The following is a 25,443-nucleotide window of genomic DNA, read 5'->3' on the forward strand; positions in this document are numbered from 1 at the left end:
TTCAGCTACACTTCAGTACCCTGGGAACTCTTAGGTGAAAACCACCTGGTCCTGACAATTTGCTACCACTTTATGGATGAATTCTATAATCTTTTCTGCTGACACTTCAATTTGACACAGTTCCTCAGATTTGTCTGCCATAAAGAATAGCTTTGATGTAGGACCATTCCTAACATGTTCTGTGGTGAGCAGTGAGGCAATGAATTAATTTACCATTTCTGCAATAGCCTTATCTCCTTACATATTTCTTTTATACCTGGATCATCCTCTGGCCTTACAGATTCACTGGCAGTCCCCCTACTCTCACTCCTGTGCTTCTGTTTGAAAAAGATCTATGTACCTGTTCATATCTATTTCAGTGCAATTGTTCAGCACCATTTTGAATGAAAGTCATTGTCAGATAATGAGTATGTTCTCCCCTTCAAGTAAGATGTAAAGAACTCATAATAAACAAGCCTTACATCTCCTGCTGCTTCTCCAAGCAAAAATTAGAATGACATATATTCTTGGAAGTTTTTCTTTTGACTAAGCAGGAAAAAAATCTTAGATAACACTATTTTCTTCATACCTTGTAAAGAAGAAAAAAAAAAAAGAAAAAAAATGCACAGGCACAGTTTTAAAGTTTGCTTTTGACTTAGTTGCTTTCTTGATTAAAGACGAGTACCCCTCTGACTGTCAGGGTCTGCCAGACCTGCAATTGTCAGGGTGTACAGTTTGTGCATGGTTATTGTGGTTGTGCATTCAAATTCTGAATTAAATATTTAAGCAGCAATTTTTAGGCGATTTTCCATGTAGTCTTAGTATTTTTCTGTCTATTTAAGTCTTTTAAGGAAACACGCACAATTATGCACAGATTGTGGCCATTTCTTTCTAGAACTCTGGTCCTCAAATTTCAGAAGGTAGAGATTGTAACCAGCTCTAACTGTGTTTCTGTTTAAATGTCAGCTCAGTCTCAAACAGACTTTACAACAACAAATGTCATTTTAGTAATTACCAGATAGCTGTATAAACCTCTTTAGACACACTGCTGGCACAAGGAATGACTGCACGAGGAAATTTAATATAAGAATGGTCACTTTGAGATATTTCTGGAAGAAACACCAATAATTCAGGAACAATGCACAAGTTTTCTTTTCACATGGGACAATTCTGTAACATTTATTGGTTGTCTTTTAATATCACTTCTGCCAAACATAAATACGTACATGGAAAGACTAACTTCAAGTGCCAAACTAGCACTAGTACCTGCCCCATTTGTGTGCCAGAATCCTCACTCTGCTTACCCCTGTGTGTTTTCTGTGCATACGTGTTCTGTAGAAATTCTTTATATGGATTTATATGAACCTCATATGTCCAACTCCTTTGCTATTTTGCATGTAGAAATTCTGCTGAGCTCTGTGCAAGTGCCATGAGTAGAGTGCTTTCACCATTTGGACACTGTTGTAGGTAGAGCTCTGCTTCGTGGTGTCTTTGAGAGAGTGTATCCTAATGCAGATTCTCTGTCATATTTGAAAAGAAGTCTGCTTTAAAGAACTTCAAGTTCTATAGAGAGATCTTGAAACACAGTACCTTGAAATGACTTTTGTCATATGTAAAAAATGAAAGGCTTCCCTCCACCCCCTGCATTATCATACATTAGCTTCTGAAGTGAATTAAAGAGTAGGGAATGTATTATCAGAGTCTGGTTGTAAAGTTAGATTTGTAGAAGTCTCTACAGACGTTGGGCTTATGGAGACTCAGTTTTACTCCCCCTCTCTGTTGGATTTTTTACACAGATGCTTCCTCCAGCATATTTTTCTTTTGTACTGTGCACTTTAAGTATACGGAAAGGCAAATCATTGTGGTAAAGAGATCCCTAACTATTCAGGAGTGTTTTATTTATTTCCAAAAGAAGTTGATAATTTTCTAAGCTTTTTCTTCATCTCTGTCCTTCTGGAGGTTGGTGCATTGGAACAGGCAATGCTGGATGCTTTAGTGATGGACCGTGTGGATTTTGTGAAGCTGTTAATAGAGCATGGAGTGAACATGCACCGTTTTCTTACCATATCTCGTTTGGAAGAACTCTACAATACAGTGAGTATTTGAAATCCCAGTGTACAACTTTAGGTAAGAATTCTGTTTTTCTTAAGAGATTTGATAGTTAGGCCAAATTTTTATGAAGGATTTTTGAAAAAAAATTGAAAATTAACAGTTTTTTATAATTTTTACGTGTCATGTTGGATTTTTGGATTGGTGTCACAGCTTTTTATTTTCAATTCATTGACATGAACCAGACTGAGTATTTACCTGAAGCTTATGAGAAATATGTTCTGATTTTAGTCTGGTATGTGATACATGTTTATCTTGCTGAAAATTATATGTTGTTAAACCAAAGTGATACCAACTTCTTTCTAGAATACGTCAAGAGTTAAGATAGTAGAGATATTGGAGATCAGTGTTGAAATGTTTTTGAAGAGGTTTGTGGGGAGAGTTTGAGTGGGGAGAGTTTGAATCATAGTAGCTATGCCAACTATCTTTTAGCTGCTTTCTTTTACTATACAGATTTTCAAAGGTAGGTTGACATGTTTGTTTACTGTCTTCTCTTTTCACACCACAGAAACAAGGACCATCAAATCTACTTTTGCATCACCTAGTTCGAGATGTGAAACAGGTAATAGACATAGAAAAGGCTGGGCAGCAAAAATGGTAGCTTAGAACTTCAGTGTCCACTGGCGCACTGCTGTTAGGTAATACAGGGGAATTTTAGGAGTAGAAGTGATGGGTTTGTTACTACTCTTCTATATCTACTAAGTGGTTTTATCTTCATCCCACTGATCCCCCTAAGCAATTGACTAGCATACTACTACTGAGTGCTCCCAAGGGTCCTGTACCTTAGTTTCAAAGCCAAGCAGTTTGTGTAGATCAGACTCTCTTTCTCAAGGTACTAAAGTGACATTATGAAGTGATTGTACAAAAGACTTAATAATTAGTGCAGTAATTATTCTCATTGCTTTAAGGTTTTCTTTTTTTCCCCAAAGCTAAAAAAGTCTTTCCTTGTTGAGCAGTAACAAAAAGATACTGTGACAAGATATTATTTTAATGTGCTGCGGTGCGTAGGAGAACAGAAGGTGGCAGTGGATGACTACTTCATGGAGCACTGGCTCTGTTAGTAGTTTAGTGGCAGCCTTGTTATTTAGCTACACAGTTAATTTATTTTGTGTTTCTGTTATCTATTGTACCTCGCAGCACTGCTTAGCCAGGAAGGGATGAGCTGTTCTTTCTGCATTTATTCTCCACTTCAGGAGATGCCTAGATCCAAAACTAGATTAATTTGCTATTTCTTTCTAGGGTATGAATGCTAAGATAAAATAAAACGGTAAGTCTGACTGTTTGCAGAGTTGTGTGGTCTCAAGTAGTGGGATTTCTGGTATGATTTTCTTATTGTGGGTGACTTTCATGTCAATCCCATTGATGGTTCTTAGATAGGTGTAGGGTATTCTGGTCTCCATAGCAAGCTATTGTTTGTGTGTTCCCATACTGATGGACATATTTAAGGTCTAATTTATGTGACAGATCTGGAAGAACTCAGTGTTGAAAATATATTGAACTTTTCCAGGCTGAGAAATCTGCCTTTCTGACTGATACTGAAGTGATTTGCTCCTTGGTGTGACCCCTCTCCTAAAACACATGGCCTGGTTACATCTCAGGACACTGGGAGAACTCAGGGTGTGATCTAAAGGGAAGCTTTTGAGGCTTCGAATGGAATAGTAGAATTTAGGTAGAAAATGGGTGCACAATTTCAAAACTTTATACACCATTGGGTAGGCTAAACTCCCTTTGGGACCTGCAAACAGGTCTAAATGTTGAAAAGCCTTTTTCACCTAAGCTTCTGTAAGTATGTGTAAGTGCTCTGTGAATGAGTTGTGCAGTTGCAGTCTTATTAAATATGGTAACACAGTAGCTAGGACAGTCACCAGAGTGATGTGACCATGGACTTCTGAATATTTTCTCGATTAGTGTGACCAGCTTTGCTGCTGCTACATTTGAATGGAGATACATTGCAGTCTGCCCTCATAAAATATGCTTTTTAGTGCAGAAAAGTATCTGCAAGTATAGGTAGTCAGAAACACTTGCCTTACTCTCAATGACAGAGCTGGCAAGCTCTATCCTGTGAGACATGCTTTTGCCCCAGAGTGCTCAGCTTGTTGGTGCCTTCTGTTCCCCAGGGCTGGGTGGCCTTACCTGGCTGTACTTACCTTACCTGTACTGTACACTAAAGTCCGTTGAAAAAAACCTCAGTCTACTGAGTTAATTAAATGATTTTTCACAGTCTGAAAGGCATACACGCCTAGGAATACTTAGTGCCTCTGTTGCCATCTCTGTGCAGGCCCATTTTTCACTTCTAAGAGTTGTAGTTTAAGGTTTTACCAATAATCTTTAAAATCTGCATGGAAAATAATCTGTTCTTCAGAGAATTTTTCACAAATCTTGTGTCTTGGAAGGACAGTGGAGGTAAATTGGGAAGCAGTGGTGCTTTAAACAGAAGCAGTGAGAAACTCGGAAGGTACGGTTGCTGTCCAAGTTGTCATAACAGCCTTGACCCTCTACAAGAGATTACCAGTCTCCAGGAGTTACTCTACAACATTAAATACATGCTTCATCCACTTCTTCATTTTTAATTAATGAACAAGTTTAATGAGCAAATCATACCGTGCTAGTTTTCTCTTGTTATGAGAAGAAGAAGATTTTTATCAGTCTCTGGCTGTTGGTGGTTAACCTGAAGAAACATTACCCTCACTGTTGAATGCAGCTGGTCTTGTGAACATTACAATATAAGTTCCTATGCAATATGGGTGCAATGGACGGTAGATGTCACACTTTTCAGGCTGAAAATATGGATGTGCCTGTGTTCTTCCTCCTAGGGGAGTTTCATATGCCTAATGAACGTGTGCACTTTCCTGACAGATGGAGGAGCTCTCAGTTGCACCTTCTTCCAGACTCCTCTCATAGTAGTAGGGCTCTGACATGGTTCAATGTTGTGTATAATAGCATCCTGAAATGCTTGTGACATTTGGTGTTTCAGAATACCCTTTCCTTGGATTACAAGATATCACTGATTGATATTGGGCTGGTGATAGAGTACCTCCTTGGTGGAGCTTATCGGAGCAGCTACACAAGGAAGCATTTCCGAATTCTCTACAACGATCTCTACAGAAAACACAAGGTAACTTCTGTGAAATGGCTACTACTGGTCACCAAGAAAAGCCAAAACATGCCACCTGAAAATAGCTGAGGTTGTTATTGTGGTTTGTCTGAAGAGTATCAGTTAAATGAATACCACGCTTGTCTGTTTTATGAATCTCTTTGCCAACTGTGGAAAGGTTGCAAATAAAACAGACAAATCTCTCCACAAACTACTCCCTGCCACCCAAGACCACCAGTGATTGTTAAATTAACTGTTAGTTCAGTAAATTTACCTTTGTGTCCAGTAGCCAGGTTGCGTTCTTTGTCTGTCATCCATGAGTAAAGGTCCACAAGGCTGTACCAACCACCATTTCCCTTTTGCGAAGCAGTTGCATGTTTCTGCTCTTGCACCTTGAACCACATCACAGAAATACTGAATTCAACAGGCACTGAACTAGACTTAGAGCATGTCAGGATGGCATAGTGAAGAGCAACATGGACATCCTGACCTGACTTTTGAGCAAATGTCTTACCTTTTAGAAGCAGCTCAGTGCTAGTGGTGCATCTTCCTGCCCAGGCCAATGAGCTGTGTTTGCCTGGAAGAGCTTTTTCCGTGATGCACTGGTCATCACAGGGGAAGTCTCACGCTCAATGTGCCAGGCTGCACCCATAATGCAGTGGCTTTGTGCAGGCAGAAGGTTATGCTTGGATATGCATGCCGTTCTGCACCTTCTAGATGCTTGAGGTGTTTCACTGTACAGCACAACATTCTGCCATGCCTGCATTTCTGTAGCATCACCTCTACAAACAAACAAACAAACAAACAAACAAACAAACTGCCTTAGAACAAAACTTTCATTTTCCCCATTGACTTTTAACTTGGAAACAGCCTAAACTTCTCAATAAATTAGCTGAATATAATTCCCAACAACACAGAAGGAGCAGATTTACTACATAAGAATTCTCCCCAGTTTTCAGAGTGGAACTGGACTTTGATTAAAGTACTTCCATGTGCTAAAAATCAAACAACAAAAATGTCTTCTCCTCTCCATGTACTGCTTTCATGACTAATAGAAGAACCTCAGGGTGAGTAGGGAAAATGAGAAGAAATAATGAAACCTGTTACTTGGAGTGAACAGAAATATAGAGACAGAGCTTCCTGTGTGTCGTTGTCTTAATACAATGTTTAAGAAGAGATATTTGAGCAGTTGTAACACCCTTCACTGTATCCTTGTGAAATTTGACCTTAACAGGGGTGGCTGAAACCACATGATCATATAACTAGAACTGCAGGGAAAAGCATTAGTGATTCAGCTGGTAACATTCTTCCTGCTCAGTCAACACTGAACAAAATGCCCAGGGGTGCTAGACATGCCATTCTTTGGAGAAAATGGTCAGCAAAAAGTTCAGAGAACTTCTGTCTTTTAAAGGGCTTATGGTGCTCTTTATTAAGGGTAGGCACTTGGAAGAGCTTCCAGATTGGATGATTCCAATATGGTGCAAACCCTGTTGTTGTTGTAGATGGTGGATGCTATTGGGGAAATCAATATTTTTAATTTAGACATTCAGAAAAATACATATTTTTTAAATTAGGTGTGGCACAGGCTATTTTTTCTGTGTTGGTATAAGCTCCAGTGGTAGTTATAGGATTGCTGACTCACTAGTCTTTGAATAACATCAGTTTATACAGGCACCATTGCAATCAGAAATAAGTACAGGCAAATTCATCTCTAATTTGCATTCTTCTCCTTGTGGTTTTTTGGTATGCCTTTGGATCTAGAGAGTGCTCTCCAGCTTTTCCCAGAGCCTGTCTCATTCCCTTCATCAGAGTAATCAAACGGGTAGCAGAATGGGATCTCCTGAAAGTACTTTGCATTCTCAGTTCTTCAGAACAGCACAGCCTTACAAATACAAGGTAATATAATTAATTATGCTAGACTTTGCTTAGGACATATTAGGCTGCTAATAATTTTATTGAGTGATTTTAGACATATGTTGGTCAGGCTGTTAGTTATCATAATTCTACTTAAATTGTTGTTAATTCTACTTAATTGTTCACTGAAATGTAGTATCACCAAATTTCTGAGCATCAAGCATGGGTGAAAACTCTTCTTATTTGGAAGCAACAGTAGGAATTCTCTTGACTTTCCTAACGTTTCTTCATGATTGCTTATTAAAGTAGCTATAGTAAGCCTGCTAAGAAAAGATACAGTTCTGAAACCTGGAAAAATTATGATAGAGTATTTTCTTTCAAAGAAAGAATGTTGAAGAACAAAGATAGCCACATGCATATATCTGACAGACAAAACATAAAGTAGAATGAATTTAAATGGCTTTATTGGAATTAGTCTGAGCCAAAATGAAACCATTATAGCACTGAGACAACCTAACTTATACCAGTAAGACTTTTTCTTTGCCTTTAATGGAGAAATATCCAGACACAAATGTATAGCAAGTTTACATTACAAGTATGGCAAAGAGTGAAAATAATCTTTAAGTATCAAAAGTCTATGGTGTATGTTTCAGTCTACTGATTGCTTTTTCTCTTGTCATGACACAAATACAAGAAAAGAGTGAAAGTAGGATCTTGGTAACAAGGGGTTTGGGGACTGCCCAACACTATGGAAGGGTAGGCTATGAGTGGCATGGGTACAGAGCAAGGAGTGGTTTTCTTCCAGTAATGTTACCAGCTTCTTAGCATTGGTAATCTGAATGTGATCTTAGCTGTGGTTTATGATTTAAATGTCTATAACAGTCAAATAGTTTGCTACTTGCAATTCAGATTTGTGTACAGTTTTATTTACATGAATCTGAACCTCAGCGATTCATTGAGATTTTCTTCTTTTTGAAAAACAAATTCGTAGGAAAGATCCACTGCTTTCCATAAGTGTAAGAAGAAATCAAAAGAGGATATAAACTTTGCAGAGAACTATGAGTCATCTGGCTTTATCTACCCCTATAACGACCTCCTGGTTTGGGCAGTATTAATGAAAAGGCAAAGGATGGCAATGTTCTTCTGGCAGCATGGAGAGGAAGCCATGGTAAAAGCCGTTGTGGCTTGTAAACTCTACAGGGCGATGGCACGTGAAGCTAAACAGAGCAACATGGTGGATGACACTTCAGAAGAACTCAAGAAGTACTCAAAGTATGAGTTCTCCTTTCACTTCAGTTAATAAAGTTCTGCAGTGCTTAGAATGGTTAGGTATCTTCCTAATCCACTAAGAATATGTAAGGTTAGTGGTGCTGTGGACTACAAAGTGTAGAAGAAATACTTTCAGCTGCTCACTCTTCATATTATATAATGGACCTATGTATTGGTGTGCAGTCTGGTCACGAGTTAAAGGAAAACTATTAGCATGTTATCTAGTTGCATATTTGAAAATTAAAACATAGGTGAGTAATGCATAGCTCACTGTCTGCTAAATGATCAAGTGGAAGATTAAAATTTCCCTTACAGTCTCCCTTCCAGTTCAACTTGTTAAAATGCCATATGGCACACATGCGCTGGACTTTTCAAATCTGTATTGTGGTAACGAGAAAACTAAAATCAGTTCTTAAATCCTGCTCTGTGTAAGACCTAAAGAAAAATGTATGCTGAAATAACTGAGTGAATAAGAAATGAGGTAGACCAAGAATTTTCTTCAAGTTTATAGTTTCATGTTAGTGTTTTCTAGTAGTTTTTCTTGTTAATGACATATTGTATGCTTTGTGGACATCATGCCTCAGATTCAGAGTACAGTATGATGTGCTGTCTTGTTTTGCATGCAGCTCCAAAGCTTAATTTAAAGGAAGGTGTATATTCCTTGAGGAGTCTTACCTACAGAGACTTTTAAGAGCCAGTGTTAAAGAAGAGGCTTTTGCAACTGCCTGCAATGCTTGCCTACAAGTGGTGATAAGTCTGTTGTTGAAGTAAATACACAGAACTTTGTAGGGTCCATTTTGATTGCTGAGTGAGATTAAGAACAAAACAAAACAAAAAACCTCTAGAAAACAGAAGGACCCTAAACCTTGTGATTAGGACTAAATAGATTTACTGCCCAAATTATTTTTCACTAGATACGTTGATAAAGCAACGGGAAAAATGGGAGAAGGCATACTTACTGAGATTGTTAGCTGAACTTTAGTTAATGGAGTTTTTGAACCAACCTATTTGCAGCTGTGATTCTGATTTTTGACTGATCCCTGTTATTTTAACTGTTAATTCCTTCCTGCTCTAGGGAATTTGGGCAGCTTGCCTTAGATGTGCTGGAGAAAGCATTCAAACAGAATGAGCAGATGGCCATGAAGTTGCTGACCTATGAACTGAAAAACTGGAGCAACTCAACTTGCTTAAAACTAGCAGTGTCTGTGGGGCTGCGGCCTTTCGTATCCCATACTTGCACACAGATGCTGCTGACTGATATGTGGATGGGACGCCTGAAGATGCGGAAGAACTCCTGGCTTAAGGTAACATTCCTTTAGCTTTTTCTGAGCGTTTAGATGCTGTTTAGATACTTTATACATGTCTTTGTGGTTATGAACATGTTTAATGCAGCTTCAGACAAATGTGCTTAAGTATGGATTGGAACGTGCACGTCTGGGAGAGAAAAGGAAGATGGGAAGACAGTACTTGCTTCTAGTTTACTTCTTTGTAAAAGCAGCTGTGGGATGATGTTAGGAGAATGCATTTCATGAGGGTTTTTTTGCTGTTCCCATTGTCTCAGCACCCTTCAGTTCCTCCCCACCTGCTCTCACTGCCCTGCATTGCTGGTTCTCCAGCTGAGTTGCTGATGGCAGCTGCTGATGCCCTCTAGTCATAGGGAGCCATATCTAAAGTATTCCCAGATACCATGACACTCTTCAAAGCCACAAAATAGTCAAGAGCAACACACTTCTTTGGAGGCTGTAGGAGTGTGATAGAGATTCCCCACACCAGTGGCTCCCTCCCAGGCCAATGGAATTGCACTGGGTTTGTGCATGGCTGACTATGGCCTCAGGTGTATGCTATCACTGCTGAATTAATTTCCTGAATCTTGTGTCTCTCTTTTAGGTCATTATGAGTATTCTCCTGCCTCCCACCATCTTGATGCTGGAGTTTAAAAGCAAGGCAGAAATGTCTCATGTGCCTCAGTCTCAAGACTTCCACCAGTTCACATGGTATCATGGGGATCAGAGCCCAACCAGCATTAAAGATGCCTTGTCTCTGGTTAGTCTGCGATGTTCAGTCATTTGTGTCAAGGTCTGTCTGTTTACCACAGTATAATCCTGTGGAGTGAGGAGGAGGTGATCAGCTGGAAGTGTCAGGGCCCAATTCTCAAGAAGTAAGTATTTGATCCCTGGTTTGGATACAGACTGAAGTGACCTTGGACAATTCACTTCATCTGTCCTGGGTGTCATTTCTGTGCTGGTCATAATAAGAAAATCCTTCCCAACCTCACAGAAGTATAATGAGATTCTAATTATCTGTCAGTTACGCAGTTATTTTAGGGCACAAAGTCTATTCAAGCTGCAGATAAATACCTATCCAATCTTGTATACCAAATAATCTAAGAATGGTTTCATATCATACACAAAATCATATCCATAAAACTCAATTCAGGTTGCCCAGTTTTGCTGTCCAAAGCAGGGAAACAGCAGAACTGAGGCAGGCCAGGTCTCATCCTCTCCAGCTCACTCCTTCCTTCTGCTCTGCCTGGCCAGTAGCATCTGCCCCATGTCTTAGCTGCAGCCTCTTCCCCTCTCCATGGTCATCCTTCACTCTTAGTCTCTCCTTGAGATTTTGTTTCCTGAATTACACCATAGCCTTTCCAGAGGTCTAGCTCCTGCCCTACTTGTTGAAATACACAGTATCTCTACTTCTGCATTGCTTGAGCCTGGCAGAGATGCCATTTAAAGCACAAGAGAAGCACTGTGCTTTTGGTTTAGTCACCTGAGCTGAGTCCTGAAACACTCTGCAGGGACCTGTGGTTGTGCAAAAGTCCTTCTTAGGCCTATCTGTGGGGAGTCTCCAGCATAGGTGAAGTCTTTGCCTTTTAAGATCTGAATTCCCCCAGACTTCCGCTAAGCAGAATTGCCTGTCCTTTCTTTTTCTCATTCTCCACAAAGCATTCCTTAAACTGAAAATTTCCAGAAGTTTTCAGTCTGAGGTAGACAGCAGACACAGAGAATTTCCATCCAAAAAGGTAAATGTTGGTGAGGTGCTAACAAATGAAAACAGGATTGTCAAGTGAGAGCTGTCAGGCGGTCTTTTTTGCTCTGCTTATCTTACAGCGCATAAGTATTGTAGATTGCTTGGGACCTTCTCAGTTAACTTTCAATTTGTGTAAAATGAAAGACGGTGGATTGTCTTTGAGGGCTTTTGCAGCAGCATGGTAGGCTTGTCAATGCCACGCTTGTGTGTTCTCTCTCTGATGCAAAAAAATGCTCAAAGCCATTATACGCTGCAGTGCCTGTCTAATATAGTCAGTTCAAAAATGCTTTTTATGGCGTTAGGTAACAGCTATCATACAGAGGACAAGCCAATTGTAATTATTTGCAGCAGGACCACCCCTGCAGTCTAGTAGAAGGCAACACAGCAATGTGCGTAAGCACTTTTCTGACCTGCCTCAGACACGCTGCTTCCTTCCTGTGCTAGCAATAAGCTTAACCTCTGATTGTATCTAATATAGAGTGTTGTTTAAAACAAAGGGCTGAGCTACTGCTTTTTCTTAAATACTCTGATATGAAGTATTATAGAAGAATATACAGAAAATTTCAACAGTGTACATGTGCCAAATAGAGCATCTTTCACACACAGTCATAAATTCCAGTGACCTGCTACAGCTGGAAATTGCACTCTTTCATGGGACAAATTCTCTCCTTCACCTCGGAGGATCTGATGTTAACACGCTGGGATGATTCTGTGTATCAAATTCTCTGGTTTAGCACTTCTCTGAGTCTAGTGTGATGAAAAAAATCAGTTTTCCCCTGATAACCCAAGGAAATGTTGTGTAGTAGGGGTAAATATGTCACATAAAAGTTCTATACTGCAGATGTATAGTAGCAGTAGGTTTTAGCATTGATTTTAGCTAAGGCAATTGGCCATCGTTGAAACAAAACTGAACAAGGTAGTCTGGTTCCCTCAGCCTTGCCCAAGTATTAGCTATTTATCGTTTCTCTAGGCCTCTCTCATTCATCTCTGGAAACTCCTTTAAGAACCTTCTGGTTTTGTTAGTTGCCCACTGCTCTGTGTCTGCAATTCTTCATAGGCTTCAGTGGCAATCAGATATTTGTACTTTCAGAGGGGTACTCAGACATATGTCAAACTTTGGATACAGAATCAAGTGTGTTTGCCTTTTTGTTTTTATTTTACTGAACATAATAAAGAAGTTACCTGTATTTTTTGTAGGCAGATCTTTGCAAGAGAGTACTTATTTCATCGTCATCTTCATATCAGGCATACAATACATCAAAAGAAGCAATTAGATTCTGTATTTAGAATTTCACTGTCATGACATTTTCTGTGCGACTGTATACATGAGCAGAAATAGAAATGTGATGCTTATTCCCTTATTTCAGAATGTGCCACAGTTGTCAGTGGAGTTCTAGCTAACACAGTTATGTCGTATTGGGAGTTGTTATTTACCTGTATTTCACAGATGGGGAAAGTGAGACATAGAGTGATTAAGTGACTTTGCTTAAAGACTTAAAGAAATGTGTGGCAGAAACAGGAGTGGATTCAGGTCTGGTGATGCCCCGTCCACTGCCTGTGGTCATAACAGCAAACTCTAAATGAGTATTTATAGTGGAAAAGTGTGCATGTTAATTGTTGCAAATGAGATGGCTGTAACCAGACAAAATCAAGCTACTTTAATGGTTTGTATATTCAGAACAAAGCTTAAACATCTGTGCCTGTCTCCCCTCTAACATGACACAACCTTTGCAATCATAGACCATGGTTTCTTACTTTTAAAATGCTGTTTCCTTTTAAAGAAAGATTATGATGTGGAGAAGGTTGCCCAGAAGTCTGATGAAAGCCAAGTAGACGGTGGACAAGGAAACCTGCCTGGCACTAGAAAAATCTATGAGTTCTACAACGCACCAATTGTCAAGTTCTGGTTTCACACGGTTGGTCATCATGTTAGAACTCAGATTGCCAAAACCTTCCTTTAATCCTTCAAATACTGCTTGATGCTGCTTTTACTTTGCCTGGCATGTATTTGCAGCCACTTAGTGGTTCCGCTAAAATCATGCAGCTGCATTTAAAAAAAAAAAAAAAAAAAAAGAGAATGATTATTAGGAACTAAAGAAAAACCTGAGCACAGCTTTTTACAGTGGTTAATTACACATGTAGAAATAAATTTGAAGCTGGCCTTAAATACCTCATAGATATTCATGTCCCTTTTTTAGGAACTGTTTCTGAAGGGGTGAATATTAATCTATAGGATATCATTTGCTATAAAGAAATATGCATTTATTAAATTAATTTTGGTAACTAGTCTTGTGTCAGTAGAGCTTAGGATGTTCAAGATCAGGCTGCCTGTTGGATCAGACCACCATGTACATAAACTGTTACTCCTTTAACAGGGTGTGGTTAACTGCTTTATAAATTAATCTATTATCTCAGATATATTTATAGCGTGTGCTGGTACCTTTAAAATATGTGCTTTCCATCTAATACTGTTCTTCCTGTGTTTTGGAAGGCACTGATTAACCAGCAGTGATTCATATAGCTTTGAGAATGGTTACTTGCTCCCATGGAAGGATAGGATGAAAGCATGGTACTGCCTTTACATTCAAGTAATGGTTGTGCAGATAAAATATTCTGTCTCATATATGGGTTTGGGGCCTAGGTGAACATGTGCTGCAATAGTTTGTCTTCTGCTCCCATTTTTTCAGGACTAAAGCACCAATTTCCAAATGATGTTTAAGGATATTCCCATAAAAAATACTTTGGAGAACTGGAGGAAAGATTTTGGGCTCAAAAATCTGACAGTTTGAATACATATAATTAGGCTAATCACCTGTTAATATATTTGCAGAAACTTGTTAGAGATTTTTGTGCATGTGGATTATATACCATGTGTTTTGTAGATGGCATACATGGCGTTTCTCATGCTCTTCACTTACACTGTGTTGGTGAAGATGGAACCAAGACCAAGTGTGCAAGAGTGGCTTGTTATCATTTATGTTTTCAGCACTGCTATTGAAAAAGTCAGGGAGGTAAGCTTTTCCATTCACACTTCTCAACTATAGAAGATATATTATAAACCAGAGAATACCTTAAACTGAAGAATGTGAAATCCTGCATTCTTTCTGCAGAGAATTTAGCAAAGGAAAGAATTATACAGGGCATTTATTTCTGAGAAGTCTTTTGTTTGAAGACCATTACTTGGGCTTTGCAAATGCATCTTAAAGTTTGTCCTTAAAGCTCTATTTTTCTGTATAAAGCCAGTGGTAATGTGCAGGTCACTTGAGAGTGATTGTGCTGAATTGAAATTTGGAGCCCCAGTGTAGGCACCTGTTTTGATACTGAAAAGTCAGTTGAAACTCTCTAAGACCCGTTTTGGAGTTTTAGAAAGCAGGCATTCTTTATTGCAGCGCTGGATGCACGGGACATAATTCCACCTAGCGTGCATGCCAAAGCTTCAGCACAAACAGGTTGTATGGAGTAACTAATTACATATTAATCAGATTAGTATACATATACATAAAATTTATTGTGACTGATTATCATAGTACTGCCTACGTCTGATCATGAGCAATGGTTCTTCATTTGAGTCGAAGGGCTGCTTTTGTGACCACCGACCCATTTGAAGTTCTGTTGGCTGACCTTCAAGTCTTTGTTCACATCCTTGTTCTTTGATCTTGGAGCTAAACATGGTTTCAGTCACATACGGTCAGTTTCAATATTATTCTTATCTAATGTACAGGAACATCCAGTCATAAGAGCAAAGAACTGTAAAACTTATGAGTAACTACCTCTACTAGTTAATCACCTGGCTACACTTTTGTCTATTGTTTCAATCATAGTGTTAGTATAAGTTTTTTAATAATTATTTACCAAATCTCACCTTTACAGTCATCTAGCAGCAAACCAGTTTCCATGGCTGGTACAAAATATTAAAAACATAAAAATATTTAGACATACCATACAGAATGTATGGACATATGCTATCAGTTTCTTAATTTTTTTTGAGTGGACCATTAGGTTTCTTACAATGTATATGCAATTTGTCTTTAGATATTTACTTTCAGTGTGGACATTGTTATCAATTAAAAGGTATTATGTCTAGAATAGTCTATGGGTCTCTATCAAGTCTAACTGACCGTCTATAAACAAAACTGGAAAAAACCCACCATCAACTTTTAATGCTGGATTCACTGAACGTGGAAAAATTATATTCCAATCAAAATTAATTGCAATTATTTGCAGTTGATTAGATCCAAGCTTCTGAACACAACTTGCACTCCAAACCTGAGGTTGGGGACAAAGGCAGCTATGTGTTTCCCAAATTATTGTATCTGGTCAGACACATCTTCACTGTAGAATCAGCACATAGTAAACAATAGTAGTGTGAATTGTCTTTTATATGACATTTGAAATGCTGTACTTTTAGAGGAATAAAACTGCAAAAAAGCAGTCACAGTTCTGAGTGAAGGATGCTTTTACAACAGATCACTCAGAAGACTGTGACATCAGTATGAGAGAGGTGAAGGATTTCAAGGGGCAGCAGAGATACTGGGAATATATTGAAGCTTGAATAAACATGCAAGTTCTGTGGCTGCATGAGATAAAATTGAAAAAACCTACACAAGGATTGTGTAATTGAGAAAAAAATTGAATGTGAAACAGCAAGCACTTTGGAAATCACTGTTGTGCTGTTGCATTGTGTTGATGGTGGAACAGTGGAAACATCAGCTCTTCAGCTCTTCCTTCTAGCATTAACATTCGTAGGAGACTTTGAGATTCGTGTCTTCTACTTGATTTTCTTTGTCCATGTACTAGTTCTGGTCTGCTGGCAAAGACTTTGTAGGACACTGTGTCTTACACGTGCAGCTAATTAACTGCTGAGAGCTTTGTTTCATATAACTGCAAGACTTTGTTTCTCTAGATTGTATCAACTAATTGTTAAAGCCTTAGGCCCTGATCCTGCAACTAGTTCCTCATGTGAGTTAGTCCAGCTGTATTGAGTAGGATCCCTTGTTTACATTAATGTGTTCATATGCATAAATTCTTGCAGAATGAGGGCGTAACATTTCAAAATCTCTCCTTTGCTTGGTACTTATCAGTGTGATCTTACATAGCACTGCATAATTGGCCTCACTTGCACAATGTGCAAAGGTTTTATTTATGGCCTCCCAAAGATTCCACTTCACACATTTGCTCAGTGAAGCTTAAAATCCCTTTGGGGCACCTCACAGTTCAGGGATTGAATATTTCATTCTTTACCTTGCTAGTTGCCAGCAGTCCTTTTTTTAGCATGTCCTTGGTGGAATACAAGGATCTTTCTTTATATTTTCAATCTGAAATAAAAGGCATTTGTTATTTTCCCATCAGCAAGATTAGGTTGGTACTTTCCATGACTTAGGGGCTTTTGAAAGGGCTGTTGCAGGTTGTGACCATTCCTCTAGAATAAATGCTTGTTAATTTATAATGATATGTAGGCATAACAGTTCTATATTGGCTCCTCTTTTGTGCTGAGGATTGTGCTCTTTAGTGAATGGGTTCAGGCTCAGAATCCATTTTTCCTTAGAAAGAGCTGTCCTATTTGGTATGGCATACTTGAGCAATACAACACTATAAGTACAAACCTCAATGAACTGTGAATGGCAATATGCAGTAGGCAGGCCTGCAAAAAAAAAAGGAAAAAAATTATGCATTCCCAAATATCATGAAACAGTTCAGACAGAAAAGGTTAAAGAAAGTATCTGTGATTTTAATGGAGTTTCTTTGTTTGTTTCTTTGTTTCTTTGTTTTTCCCACATTCTACTCAGGTATTTATCTCAGAACCTGGAAAATTCCGCCAAAAAGTGAAGGTTTGGGTTTCTGAATACTGGAATTTTACTGATTCTATAGCTATCATCCTGTTTATGATTGGTTTTGGCTTGCGCTGGTCCGACCCCCCTGTTCAAACTGCAGGGAGGCTACTTTACTGCTTGGATATAATATTTTGGTATGCTCGGCTCCTTGATCTTTTTGCTGTGAATCAGCACGCTGGCCCATACCTGACAATGATTGGAAAAATGGTAAGTATTATGCTTTGGAGCAATATTTTTGTAGTTAAGGCATTTGTTGAGAAATGTATAAAGGCCAGAAGTGACAGAAAAGAATGATGGTCAAAGGAGAAGTCACCCAGTAATTCCTAGTGAATGTATTACCTGAAAATACCATGTCTTCTTCTGTTTGTGAGTTGACCAAAATCAATTTCAGTTCTCTCTAATTTATTCATTATTTGAATTTATTCACAAAAGCCATTTTTGCTTCGTTCCTTAGAGAAGGGTTGCATTTGAGTTGAGTTTCTGATCCAGCTTGATAACAGGAGAAAGAAAATCACTGTGTCTTGCAGACGGGCTCACTACTGTAGATAATTCCCTTAGCTCTTGGAAACTGTCTCATTATTATTTTACATTTTGATTCAAATAATTATATCCCATTTTAGCAGGCAAAATTTCTCTGAGATCAAAGTTAATTTTTTTTCTCTTTTGGTGTAAGAACTGCTGCTGAACTGCTGCTTAGTCTTTAGGGACATCTGCAGATTCCCACTGTAATTTCCCTCAGTTATTGGAAAGTATCTTATTAATGCTTTTATAGTCTGTCTTGCATAGTAATTCCGATTCAGTGTTAGAAGGCAAAATAATTTTCACTGCTATTCCTTGCTCTCAGTTTGGAAGAAATACTACTGAGGAAAAACACCATCATAAGTTCTCTGCATTTTTCAAATCTTGCTTAAGATCTTAAGAGGGAATTGAGAGGCAAGCAGGACTTGTGGCCTTTTTGGTCCAGGGTGACTTTAACCTCTATAAAATACTTGCGTAGTCCAGGTCATAGAAATAGTTGGGGTTTTTTTCCTTCAGCATATTAGATTATTAGCCCTGGTTTTATATTCTGACTTGTAAAAACAGTGATTAATACTCTTCCCTAAAGTGTATGTCTCCTTTACATATAATTAACACAGCTAATTCTTTCATGCAAACATGTCATCCAGACAGCAAACATGTTCTATATTGTGGTCATGATGGCCATAGTCTTGTTGAGTTTTGGAGTGTCACGAAAGGCAATCCTTTCACCAGAGGAGCCTCCTTCTTGGACTCTGGCACGAGATATTGTATTTCAACCCTACTGGATGATGTTTGGTGAGGTCTATGCTGGAGAAATAGATGGTAGGTAATTTTCATAGTACAACCTAACAGCTTGAATCTAATGCCTACTTTGGGCTACTAGACTTTTGATTACATATTGAGTCTATTCTTTCTCAAACAATTTTGATTCCAGAATATATGTGTCCTTAATGAGTAATACTGCATGAATAAATGTGAGAATATTAGTTTCTTTGTTAAAAATAAAGATTAAGGTTTAAAACCTTCAAATTTAGCTTTTCAAATGAAGTATATTGCAAAGCTCAGAGCAAAGCACATAGGAACTAATACTAAGCTAGTTCATGGTCAGGGGATCTGGCAGTGAAATGACTTTCGAATTAGGTGAATCCAAAGCTGCTGATCTCTTGGAGAGAAGACTACAAAGTTGCCTTAAAGGAAGAAAGAATGAAGGGAAAACAAAAAAGGAAAAATAAGAAAGAAAAATTATTTTTCACCATAATAAGAGTTACGTGGTATCATTCTTAAATAGATAAACCGGTTGAACATAGGGAAAACAGAACCAATCAATGTAAATAGGAAAAATTTTATATTTTGATTATGGCTTTGACCTTGGCTCAGTAAGAGAGAACCAGGCACTCCAGGAGGTATTTCAGCATTACAGATGGAAGGCATTCTCATGCTGCTAAGTGATGGGTAAAACTGTCCCTAAAATAGAAAAGTAGGTATGCAAATAGATACAGTTATTTAAGATACATAGTTCAGCAGAGACCTGGTTCATTAAAATAATTTAAGATGTTGCATCCATTATTATTGCTGAAACAGTCACATGATTGCTATGTATTTTGGTTATATTAAGTCAGAATTCTTTAAATGAAAGCATACTCTTAAGTTTCACAGTTTAATCCATTTAATCACTTATTAATGCTAAACCTTTAGAAACTTGAGACTTCCCAAATAAAGCTATGATTTCTCTAATGACTCTTTATGCTGTGGAATATGTCCTGAATTTAAAGCTGGTGCCTTATAAATGTGTTTTAAAATTTCCTCAAACATGTGATATTTGCTTAAAAATTATAAAGACTGAAAAGTATTTATTTTGACAGTTTAAAAATATTAAGTGAGATTCCTTAATTTCGGTGATTTGTTGCTTTGTCTCACAAATATTTGTAGTCATATATCCTTTTGCACATGAGTTAATGTGATCTTACTGAAGCTCTGAAGGAATAACACTCCAGTACTGATAAAGCTGTATCCTTTCCACAGTGGAATCAGTGAAAACTTTTCCACTTGCTTTAAGGATCAAAGATTTGGATTTCAGTTTACTTGAGTGTATGCCTTCTCTCAAGTACATTTCAGCTGCATTATTTTTCCCTTTAACAAAAAGTCAGGGTGACTGGCATAAGAATGGATATGTATGAAATGATGTCTACAGCTTATGAATTGCAATGGAAACTATGGGGCAGTAGTACCATGAAGAGGTTTCAGATCTCCTTTATGTGGAATTTGACTTTTTAGTTGGAAATTTAGTATGTATCTCCATGAAAGTAATGAGGACTATTCTGTTTCTTGCTGGGGCAAATGACAAGCACATGCCATTGTTGTGCTCTGCTCTGATTTCCATGCTAACCATGCTCTGTATGTCCTTCAATTTCAGTCTGTGAAACCAATGAAGACTGTCCTCCTGGTTCCTTCCTCACGCCGTTCCTCCAAGCCGTTTACCTATTTGTGCAGTACATCATCATGGTCAACTTGCTTATTGCTTTCTTTAAGTAGGTACCATGGTATATTACTACAAAAGCAAAAGCAACTAATACATATTCTGCCAACACTTCTGCAAAAGCCTTTCACTAAAAACGCCACAGCAGGGGCATGTTGATGGTGGTTGTTACCCCATCTTCCATGGGGATCCAGTGAATAAAAACAGAATGGTGGAGGTAAGAGGGTGGGACGAAGGGGATGGTGAGCAGAGACCTAAACTGTTTTGCCATTTAAACAGAGTCTGACTTTGTGAAAGTGGACAACTCCAGTTGGCAAACAAACAACATTAATTCAGCTCTGAAGTAGTTTGTCCATTGTTTGTGGAAGTTGTATTTGTTGTGCTGAGAGCCTATATAAAGTTCATCATAGGGTAGCCCAAGGTTTAAATTGACAGATAAGTGGAGAAGGTATTCAAGGGAAGAGGATAATGACTTCGTAGGAGCAAGCTCTTCCTTTAGGAAATAATTTGAAAATTCCTGTTGTTTGGTGCAATTTGATATGCTCTAGACTGAAATCTAACTGTAGTGTTTTTAACTATCTGCTTTTTAATGTCTGTTGCCTGAGTAGGAAGGCTTTTTATAGTAATTCTGTAGTAATTCATAGTAATTCTATAATATTTAATCAGTGTCTTTATAGTAATTCTGACCTTTCAAGTTTTAACAGGGAAACCTTTGTAGTAGATCAAGTTCTGTAAAATATTAGTAAAGAGCAGTCTAACCCAAGTAGTTAACTATTATTTCCTAGAGTTCTAGTATTTCTGGGGAAGAAAAAGTCAGCTGTAGGTTAAAAAATTTCAGATGAAGAAATGTAGTGATTAATATTCAAAAAACCTGAATGATCAAAACTCATCCTATTCCCACTTCCAATTAGAAATCCCTTTCCTGAAATTGTGGCAAGGCATCTTTTTTTTTTTTTTTTTGTAATACACAGCTGTGAAATTGTAATTTGAATTATTTCTAGATTTAAACCTTCAGCAATAATGATATGTTAAATCTTCTGCCTAGTGATTTGATTGTTCCAGAAGTGGGACCAAAAATGGGTATGAGCAATATATTTAATTATGCTCCCAGAAGCAAAGCTGATGTTTTTGTGATTATATGCTGGCTGTGTAGTATGACAGTGCAACTGAAATTACAGTGCCAGAAACCACAAAGTTGCTTTCCTGTGCTTGGGTCTATGGTAGTAGATACAGGAAATTATTCAGTGCAACAACAGTCACTTTTAGTAATATAACAGCTCCAAAGAGTACCCTGCAGAAGAACTGCTTGTGTAGCTGTGTCTTGCAGCAAGTATTTTGTTTAGGGGGAGTGCACAGAACCATTTTGTTAACAGTCTTCCCTTAGCCTGACTCCTACATTTAATCCAGTCCAAAGAGGCAGACAATGTTGAATTCTCAGTTAGGCTATGTATTAAAGTTTAAATAATCTGGCTGAGATTTCAAAGCCACTTCAGGGATATTTTTTGCCCAGTTCCCATTAATGTGAATGGGAATTGGATCTCCAAATCCGTTAGGCAGCTTTGAAGATCTCATTCTCAGTGCACTAGCTGCAGGCACATGCTGCTGCTTTGTTAAATGAAAGTTGCTAAGCTGATTTACCTCACTGGAGGGATGGGACTTTTCTTCAGTGTCAAATTAGATCTGTAGACAAGCATCTTGTGCTGTATTGGGAGTATTCCTCACAGGAGTGTTTTACCCCCCCTTTCCCCTCTATCTTTCTTCTCAGTAATGTTTATTATGATTTGAAATCCATATCAAACAAGCTCTGGAAGTACAACCGGTACCGCTACATTATGACCTACCATGAGAAGCCATGGCTGCCCCCACCATTCATCCTCCTGAGCCACATTGGACTGCTGATAAACCGCATCTTCCACCATCGGCCCCCAAATGAGCTGGATCCAGAGGAAGGTGACGTTGGACTAAGTAAGCAGAGCTAAGCTGGGGACTAAAAGAAATAGTTCATGAGGAATGTTTTGCCAGCCTCCCATCACTTTGTAGCTCAGTTCCTCCAAAAAAAAAAAAAATAAAAACAAGAGATTCTCTGGGTAGGAGGCTGTTTTTATTTGCAAAACAGAATTTAACCTGCTTGTCTGAGAACTCTTGTAGGAAAAAGTGACTGTGACTAGGGGAATGCTTTGCTTTGTATGTAGCTTTTGCTGTGCTACATACTGTGCATCAGTCAAAATACATCACAACTCTGAGCTGAAATAAAGTGACAGCAACTTACTCTGTAGGAATGAAAAGCCTTATTTTGAAAGAAAGTAAACAATACCGGAGGTACACATTTCTGTATGTTTGTCCTGAAAAGACCAACAATTCATTTTTAATTGCCCAGAGAAAGTAGCCACAGAGGAGATCCAGTGATGGCAGATGCAGAGAGAGAGAGCATAGATAGGGGCCTCCCACCTCCATGCTGCATCCTTGCCTTTGTGCACTGGCTCATCACTGCATCTTAAGCCCACCTCCTTCACCCTTCCCAACCTGGATTTCTCCATCCCAGGTTCCTTCCTAATGACTTTTTCAGGCAATGCCAGTTCCCTGTCCCACTGTCACCAGCTCTTGCAGCTCTGCCAGGAGCAGCCCTAGCCATTGCAGGGAGGGGACCACAAGAAGTTGGGGTGGGAATGACTACTCAGTAGTGGGGCTTGGTGGTTGGTGGGGTGAGGCAGGGGAATGAGAACAAGGAGAGTCTGGTGGCTGTAACCTTATCTAAAAAACCATAGGGGAACATTGGTGCATAGTATTATATGGCCTCATCCTTTTTGATGCAATGTACATCCTTGATGCCTAATAACAGAGGTGAGCAGACCCTGCGTGGGTTCTGCTTCACTTAGAATTTTCTCTGCTGAACATGAATCCCTGAAGATCTGGCATGCTCACAGGTGGTTACAGAGTTAAAAAATGGGCTTAACTAATCAAAGCTGAGCCGCTTTACTCATGCTGCCAGGCTCAGCTCCTCTATCATGACTAGATACATCAGCCTGCCTTTGAAGTACCACTGTTTATTTTATATGCATGCATAGTATAAGTCACTGACATAGCATAGAGAGTGTCTTTCTTGTAAGGTGCATTAGGCACAAGGAAAACCAAAACACTGCTTAGCACATCTAAAAGTCCTTGGATAGAAGAGGGCTTATGCCTTGCCTACACTTTTCTCAGAAAGAGACTTTTTTCTGTTTATGTACTCTTGTGTCCCTTTTCTATATGCCTATGCATTGCTTGATAATTACTTCATAAGTTTCTTCTACTTAAATTTTGGTGTGGTTAGAATTAACTGGTTTTAGCAATGAGGATCCAGTGCCACCCTGTGGAAAATCGATGAAAGTACCAAGATACAGAGAGTAAAATCCTGGAGGCAAGAACATAGATGGGTTAGGGGGAAAAGGAGCCTAGGGGTGATCAAGTCTCATTCGGAGTGAGATGGGGACCCCAGAGCACTGCGGGGGGCTTCCCCACTGAGCTGTGTGTCGCAGCCAAGTATTACATGCTTATAGCAAATATCGCCATGTTGCTTGACACAGATAGCCCCTAGCAAGCGCAGTGAGGACTCTGGTACATAAAAAAAAGGAAAGAAAAAAGGCGCTTTCCACCATATGCATCTCTTCATACTGACTTGTAATTGATCTCTTCTCTCAGAAGTCACGGTGTGCTAGAAGAATAGCATCATAAGCAGTCCAAGCTGTGGGGTTTTAAACTTTTGAATGTGTTCTATTTCACCCAGTAATCTTGCTTATTGTTTTATACCTATGAACATGTGAAGCAATTAGGTGAAAAAAAAGCTTTGGTACCTCTGAGTACCTGAAAGGACTGTAATTGTTACAGGTGACTAGCCCTAAATGAATGCCTGGACCAAATTATGGTGAAATCTTTGTAAGTCTTACATACCTATAAGTCTCTTGAGTCCCACATGTACAACAAAATACAGGAAAAAGTTTGGGAGAAAATACATATTTGTGAGCAGCAATTTGGGTATGTACTTTTGAGGCTTTAAAAGGGATTGCACTGGAATTTTTGTCAGTGTGATTTTGCTCCCTGGCTAAGGAAGGATAAAAACCACAATTACATGTATATGGCATGTTAAGTCTTTATACATAAGCCCAGATTCATGGGGGTAAGTCTGATTACTCCTGTCAAGGGAGGGGGAGGAAAACAGTTCTGACAGTTTTCTTTTTTTCTCATGGATGCTTGTAAACAATTGCATTTGTCAGCATGCTTCATAACAACTCCTACCTCATTTGTTCAGAGCTGTACCTGAGTGATGAGGAGTTAAAGAAACTCCACGACTTTGAGGAACAGTGTGTGGAGAAATATTTTCATGAGAAGAATGAAAGCCTGAGTTCCAGTGACAGTGAAAGGATCCGTCTGACAACAGAAAGGTGTGTTTTGCTTCAGATTTGTGCTCTTTGCATACATTTGTCATATAAAAAGGCTTTAATAAGCTAATGCTTTTGAAACAGGTTAAGGTCACTGTGAACATGAGGAATAGTAGCATGCATAGGCTTTGCTAATTTGATGGAAATACAATGTATCTGTTTGAACTGATAGCCGGCCCGGCTGGGAAGCCTTGCAGGCAGAATTGCATCCCCAGATGAGTGCAGCGTGCAGGTGGTTAAAGAGGTATAGCAAGGTGTTGCTCAGTTTCACTTTTGGAGACCAGGTAGCACCACGAAAACATGCCAGAGTATGGCATGCAATACACGTTAACGTAGGAACGTTGTGAGAGTGTTGCTTGTGATTAAGTATAACTGCTGTTTCCAGAAATAACCATGTAACCATTGTAGCGTTATCTGCAATGTATTGTCTTGGTTTGCAAAATGTCAATATACAACTGTCAATGGGGTTTCAAAACTCTTGGTATTGGCCTAATTTAGCTTTCTATTGAAATCAATGGCAAAGCTGCCATTAAGTTTAATGGGAACAGTTAAAGAAAATGAGTGCTATAAAAAGTCTTGCTGAATGCCAATACTGGTCTCATCTAATAAATGTGTTTTGTCTAGAGAAAGATAGCCTCTTAATCTTTGCCTGCTCATAATCTTATTTTCTGCATACTAAAGCAAAACACACAGGCAAAATGAATGTCTCCTGTAAAAGAAATAAAACAAGTAGCTTTGTTCAAAAGCTGGAGAATCGATTACATCAAGAAGATTTAATTTAGTGGATAAATATAGATCTGGAAAAGAATTTTTCTCTGAGTGCAAAGGTGAAACACTGCACAGCATTATATGACATTAATACAAGAAATT

At 38.7% G+C, this 25,443-nt stretch overlaps 1 protein-coding gene across 1 annotated transcript in view; it reads left to right on the forward strand.

The window, feature by feature from the left end:
• TRPM6 (transient receptor potential cation channel subfamily M member 6) overlaps window positions 1-25,443 on the forward strand; it is a 93,661-nt gene that overhangs the window by 38,874 nt on the left and 29,344 nt on the right. Inside the window, exons 12-25 of the mRNA XM_075020815.1 lie at window positions 1,939-2,073; window positions 2,597-2,650; window positions 5,063-5,203; window positions 6,944-7,078; window positions 8,028-8,308; window positions 9,381-9,609; window positions 10,193-10,348; window positions 13,114-13,248; window positions 14,215-14,343; window positions 17,119-17,370; window positions 18,330-18,504; window positions 20,096-20,210; window positions 21,924-22,123; window positions 24,444-24,576. Coding sequence (XP_074876916.1) covers window positions 1,939-2,073; window positions 2,597-2,650; window positions 5,063-5,203; window positions 6,944-7,078; window positions 8,028-8,308; window positions 9,381-9,609; window positions 10,193-10,348; window positions 13,114-13,248; window positions 14,215-14,343; window positions 17,119-17,370; window positions 18,330-18,504; window positions 20,096-20,210; window positions 21,924-22,123; window positions 24,444-24,576 — 2,270 coding nt within the window. The remainder of the gene's footprint in view (window positions 1-1,938; window positions 2,074-2,596; window positions 2,651-5,062; window positions 5,204-6,943; window positions 7,079-8,027; window positions 8,309-9,380; window positions 9,610-10,192; window positions 10,349-13,113; window positions 13,249-14,214; window positions 14,344-17,118; window positions 17,371-18,329; window positions 18,505-20,095; window positions 20,211-21,923; window positions 22,124-24,443; window positions 24,577-25,443) is intronic.

Source organism: Buteo buteo, chromosome Z (assembly GCF_964188355.1).
Source record: "Buteo buteo chromosome Z, bButBut1.hap1.1, whole genome shotgun sequence".
Taxonomy (NCBI): Eukaryota; Metazoa; Chordata; class Aves; order Accipitriformes; family Accipitridae; genus Buteo; species Buteo buteo.